The sequence below is a fragment of the Diplotaxodon limnothrissa genome, linkage group LG13 (genome assembly GCF_057381915.1).
Source record: "Diplotaxodon limnothrissa isolate DT_005_m linkage group LG13, D_limnothrissa_male_GT1.1, whole genome shotgun sequence".
Classification (NCBI taxonomy): Eukaryota; Metazoa; Chordata; class Actinopteri; order Cichliformes; family Cichlidae; genus Diplotaxodon; species Diplotaxodon limnothrissa.
In genome coordinates this window covers 20,274,829-20,281,072 of record NC_140608.1, presented here as the reverse complement: position 1 = coordinate 20,281,072, position 6,244 = coordinate 20,274,829, and the positions used below count along the sequence as shown (strand labels likewise).

The 6,244-nt window shown below is 40.2% G+C and overlaps 1 protein-coding gene across 2 annotated transcripts in view; it reads right to left on the bottom strand.

The window, feature by feature from the left end:
- Positions 1-4,985: 4,985 nt before the first annotated feature.
- Positions 4,986-6,244, bottom strand: part of disc1 (DISC1 scaffold protein) — a 50,270-nt gene continuing 49,011 nt past the window's right edge. For both annotated transcript variants that reach the window (XM_085368838.1, XM_085368836.1), the window contains one exon: positions 4,986-6,035. In XM_085368838.1, coding sequence (XP_085224964.1) covers positions 5,832-6,035 — 204 coding nt within the window. In that variant the 3' untranslated portion in view covers positions 4,986-5,831. The remainder of the gene's footprint in view (positions 6,036-6,244) is intronic.

Genomic DNA, 6,244 nt, shown 5'->3' with positions numbered 1-6,244 from the left:
ATGCTGAGCTCCAGCATGAATTTTACATATATTGAGGTCACGAGTTCAAGTCCCCCACAACACACACTCTACTCTTCCTGTGGGCTGCTACAGCACGCTTATTTTAAAACCTCTTCTCACGGTTTTGATCAAAACCCATAGGCTGCACTGGTAATTTTTTTTAACATGCAGGTTACTCCAAAAGAATTCGGTAGCAGTCCTTTAAAATGTGAACCAGATGCTATGATACCATGTGTAACTGCTATAGCCAAGGATGTGTCCAAGCAGCTTGTTGCAGAAGGGAGTTTGCTTTTTAACATGCGTTTAATCATGCGATGGAAAAATGTTCACCAAAAGTAACCCATAAAAAGTCAGTGGTAGCATTTTTTGAGACAGTCCACAACTAAGGATGTAATTCCCTGAGAATTAAATGGAATTTTAATGGTATTTTATATGAAATTGTAGTGTAATTATATTTACCTACAAATCCTTACTGGTAGATGCACTGAAGGAGTAACGTTTCAACTTTTAATTTAATGTTGTAAGCACTGCTGCCTTAACCTTGTCTTATTATACATTTATTATGTATTATATGTGTGTGTCGTGGGTGCTACACTAGTCAATAGTCCTCTTTCATTGCATATAAAGACTGGTCTCGCTTTCCTACAAGAATATTGAAATCATTATAGTCTGTGAAGGTTCTCAGTCATCCAGATCATCGTAGTCTAAGGAGCTTGAAAAGAAAAGCGTCTGGACTTCTTTAAGTTTCTTGAAGACGTTTCACCTCTCATCCGAGAAGCTTCTTCAGTTCTGTCAAAAGTCTTCGAGCTGTAAATTGTTGGTGCATTATAGATGATTTTTTTCCTTTCACAAACACTGTTCAATCATCAGCGAACACTTCTGAAGTGACCGTGAGAAAACCACCAAAAATAACACGAATGAAGAAACACCGATAGAATAATTGTTTTTTTTATTTATATAAAAGCCCAAAACTGAACACAAAAAAGGTGTGAAAGCGGGTGCAGGTCACAATCAGCCAGGGTTTCAGGTGAGCTCATTGTGAAACCTGGCCCCACCCTATCATGTGATTTCCTGAGGTCAAATGGCCCAGGATGTGAGTGGGCGTCAAGGCGTCTGGGAGGGGATTTTAAAACTGGATTATAGACAGTTGGTGTTGTAAGCCACCGCCTCTGTTCAAAGATGGTCGCTCACAGTGGACATAAATGGCTTCTTTCACTCCTCTTTCAAACCATCTGTCCTCTCTGTCCAAAATGTGAACATTGGCACTGGCGTCCTAGTGACCTTTGTCCTTTAGATGCAGATGAACAGCCGAGTCTTGTCCCGTGGAGGTGGCTCTTCTACGTTGTGCCATGCGTTTATGACCCATTTGACTCTAGAACTGAAGAAGCTTCTCAGATGAGAGGCGAAACGGCTTCAAGCAACTTAAAGAAGTCCAGAGGCTTTTCTTTCCAAGCTTCTTAAACTGCAATGACCTGGATGACTGAGAACCTTCACAGACATTTGTAGGTAAATTTAATTACAAATAAAATAGAGTGAAATTCCATTAATTACAGGATAATTACACACTTTTTTATATATTATAATGTATTATAAAGTGCTATCAATGAAAATAAATTGAAATAGGGCTCTCTGACTAAGAGGTTGAAGGTTATGCCGTCCATCTCCCAACATGGACATTTTGATCTTCTTCACAGTGAAATTTGACACTACTGGAGCATCACTGTGAGGTCAAATTACTCCAGGGGATACCACTTGCATGACTGGGAGCTGACTGATAAGCGTCAGTTGTTCTGTTTCACGGTTCAGATATTTGAACACTGGATGACCTTCAACTATTGTCATTCAGTGCTCTCATCTGTGTTCCAGGTAAAAACATGTATGTTTGCACTCTCACTGTAAAGTTGCTCAAATTGGGATTTAGGTTAAAGCTCTGCTGTGCAGAAACATAAAGTAAATCTTTACAGCTGCGAGTGGGTGTCTGAATCCTTAAATTATGAGTCTAAAAATACGCAAATCTTCCCGTAATATAACACTCCCCATATGTATGCTTTTAGGACACAACATGCAGTTTCCTCAGGTTGTTAAACCACCCTCAAAAATGTGGTCGTGACCTCAATTTCTTTCCTGTAATTAGAGTTTAGTTTTTTTAATCCGTTGCTATCATTCTTTATGCTACCTGTGTGTTACTGCTTATTGAAAACAGCTTAGACTGTTTGGTTTTCACTGGAAATTAAGTTAGCTGGAATGGGGTCTGCCGGAGCTGATTGTTGTCACAGCTGTGCAATAAACTCTTCATTGGATTCTTGTCGCCATAATAATATCATCATGCAACATTCACCAGTCCCATAGGTCAAACTCACATGTGTATTAAGGATATCAATTATACCACGCTTGGATCACTGAAGATTGTCTTTTCATACAAGATGTTGCATTTGGTGCCATTCTCTTGTTTATATGAGTGCAGTTTTATTGCGTTCGGCACTTGTTGGACACCCACTCATGTTCTCCCAGACTTCTGTGCCCCTTCATATGAATGTATATGTGATACATCAAAATGCAGAAGAAACTATGCGTGTCTCTGGGTATATTTGTCCAGTACTGTAAGTGATGGGAAACAGGCTGTTTCTGGGGAGATTGCAGCTCCCTGTGGGAAAGTGTTTATAATTAAGTGTGATTTTCTGCATCCACACCAGACCACAGGAAAAAGAATAAGGCAGGCTATTTTCTGTAGTTGCTGCTCAGCTTTTCATTTGTTCCCATCTTTTTTCACTGGTTTAAGAGAGAAATATGCAGATTTTGAGTTGGGAGGACTTGCAATTAACTGATTTAAAATGCTTATTAATTCCACAGGAAATTTTCTTCATGTTAAATTGCTCATTTGAATTTATTCAACAGTTGAGTGAAGTGCAGGGTGAATTAGAATGAGCTCCTCAAACGACTGGAAAGACTGAAATAAAGGGCCATTTGCAGACAGAGCTGAGTTCTGGGTCCATGTCCGCGCGGCCTCTCAGTAGAGCTACATTCACTGGCTCAGTGACCAGAACTGACACGCAGTCGCTCACACAGAACACCGGTGTCAGTTTCAGAGGAGGATGCCGAGATCGCGTAGGATATGAAAGACGCGAACACACCGAAAACATCGGTTTGAATTCATTAGTGGTGTCTGTGACGCCAACTGAAGCGGCGTGAGAGAGGAAAGAAAAATCAGCACGATCTCTGATTCTCCCATGGTTCAGAGAGTTTGTACCTGTACCTGTCAGACAACTTAACAATTCAGCAGGGAATCTAGTAAACAAATCCAGAACCCAGAACCCAAATCCCCTGATACAAACACATTCCTAAAATCATTCATTCATTTATTTTTGGGCATGGAATATTCTTCATAAAATCAGTGAAATATTCAAACAAGGGATGGAATATCAGCTGCATTTGCATGTCATTTTCACATGCTAATGAATTTTTTGGTGGCAGTACATGGAAATAATATTAAAAGAGTGTGGTAAGAGTTTGATATTAGAAAGGTAATATATAAAATATTATGTACTTACCAAAGTAATAAGCTTGGGAATATCCAAGTAGATAGCTGGTAATATTAAACTTAGATTTATGTTGTCAAATTCACTCCAATAGCACCAATTTTTATATCTTTATTATCCATCAATTTATGCGTCCATCTTCTGTCAATTTAGAATAACGAACTAACCTAAACCAGAGTATCACACGGCATGGCTCAGCCAAAGGCTGGATTCAAACCTAGGACCTTCTTCCTGTGAGGCAAAGGTGATCACTATAGTGCTGCTCCAGTACTTTAGTAATTTCCTGGTATTACTCTGTTATTAACTCATTCTCATGGCTTATTTAGCCCCATTATTCCCATCTTATTACCACGATGTAATCTTAATTGCCACCCATTTGTCTTCTTGTCACACTGCAGTTATGCAGACTTCTCCATGCATGACTAAACTCGCGAAAGAAACTATAAAGCTTGAGAAGGAATGAAACTAAGAGGGATGGATCTGACTGGACTGTGCAGGAAAAAGGTGGAACGATTTTAATAATATATTATAATAACGAGGTATGGTACAATATCCTAGCAACCAAACTGTAAGAAAGGGATCCAGCGCTGCGTGATGCTTCATTTTACATTGAGAAACATCTCACCCTGCCTGCTTCAAACCATCTGGGTTTTTCTCTGTGACCATTTTATGAGCAGAGCTGCCACGTGGGGCACAGTATGATGCAAGCATAGATTCAATTATGAGGTTGGGGTGTTTGGCAGGAAGGTGTGCATGTGTGTGTGTGTGTGTGTACTGGGCTCTGTCTGAAGCTGATAGATGTGGAGATTTCTAGCTTGGCAAGTGGTTTGGCAAACTGGCAGTAATGTGAGAACGGCCCATTGTGCTTCTGCAGAAAAACCCCTGAACGCTCAGCTGTGTTTACAGCCCAGAGCGTGGCACGGCAGAATCCCCCAACAGCCCCCGCTCCAAAAAACACAGAATCAGAAAAAAAAGTGCCGTTCCCATCCCATTTTTCCCTCAACATGCCCTCCGTGAGGCTGCCTACCAATTAGCCACCGCTGCTGCTGAGGTGAGATAACAACAGAAACCCATGTATCCCCCAAAGACCTCACTAGGACCTTTATTACCGTATTGATATCTTCTGCCTGTCACCGCTGCCCTCACTTGCCTGGCAGCGTGCCAGCAAATTTTATATGAGCGGGGAAAAAAAAACCAATCCATAAAGAGGCTGTAACTCAATGCAAGTAGAAAACAGCAGGAGGCAACATTAGACTGAACGGTACATGCTGTAATTAGTGAGAAACTGGAAGGAATAAATATAAAATAAGGTACAGCTGCTTAGTAAATTTAAAAAAACAAAACAGAACTCAATAATAGGTGAAAGCACAAATATGAATAAAAAAAAAAACACAACCAGTGGCAAACAGAGGGGGAAAAAACAACAACAACAAAAACAGCAGTTTCTAATCCTTTTATGTGCCCACCGATGTTTTATCTCTCAATAATTCCTACGTAGATGTAATTTGTCCTTTATGTCACAAAAATGTTAAAAACCTAAAGTACGCAATGTCGTTTGAAAACAACGGAAAAATCTAAATATTGCATTTTCCACCCACAGATAATAAAGTGTTCAAGTTAGCTCACATTTTTGTAGCACCACAAACGAGTTACTTCATGGACGCAGTTACAAGAAAGTCCAGTCGTTCAGAACACACACAAAAGTGGCTGGCAGACCAAAATAATAATAATAATAACAATAACAATAATAATAACAATTAATAGGCATACATTTTATGTTATTTTATGTGCAAAACTGTTAGCAGTGAAAACAAATTTTAACGTTTTCCGATTGTCCGCTTGGTGTCTGGTCAAAACTCAAACCAAACCTTCATTTGCAGCCATGGGTTACACAGACTTTAAATCTTGCTTATAAAATGGGACTGTAACAAAAGTGGTGACATTTAAATGCTTAAAAAGTGAAAAATAAATTTGACCTTCTTAAAAAACTGTATCTGAAAACGGTTAAAAAGAAACATCTCAATGTGAACTAGTCATCAAAGGCACTCTTTTTAAGGGAGAAAGTGTCTCGTGTGTTGTATTTATATCACGTTTCTTCATTTTGAAGCAGGTGAAAAGTTACAGACCTGATCTGATGGAAACTTTCAGCAGTACCACGGCGGCTGCTTGTCGAGTGTTTCGAGTGAGGCTTTACAGTAAATGGATATGGGGTCACTTCTACTGTAAAAGCCGAGGTCAACCTATCAGGTAGCCATTCTGTGTTTAAGTGCTCATAAAACACTGCAAACATCTATTTCAAATGTCCCAGCTGTCACTGAAGTACTGGTCCTCCTCCTCCTCCTCCTCCTCCTCCTCCTCCTCTTCTTCTTCCTCAATCCCATTTTTCATGAGGTCATCCAACTCATTCACTTCCTCCTCGTCCTCTTCTTCCACCTTGAGCTGTGCAAGCATGGTTTGTAAAGTGGATTTTACTTCCTGAACCTCCTTCTCTAAAGACTGTGCGAAGGGAGTTAAGGAAGAATGCTGCTGCAGACACACACACATTAACATGTAAATAAAACGCATGCCAACAGACAAATATGTCACATGTGCCCTGATGTGTGCCCCCTGACGGTTAATGGCAATAGCAGCGGACAGCCATAACGTGATGAAGTCATCAATCTCCGATTTTGGCCCACGAGCGGATTATCGGGACAGATCATCGAGTC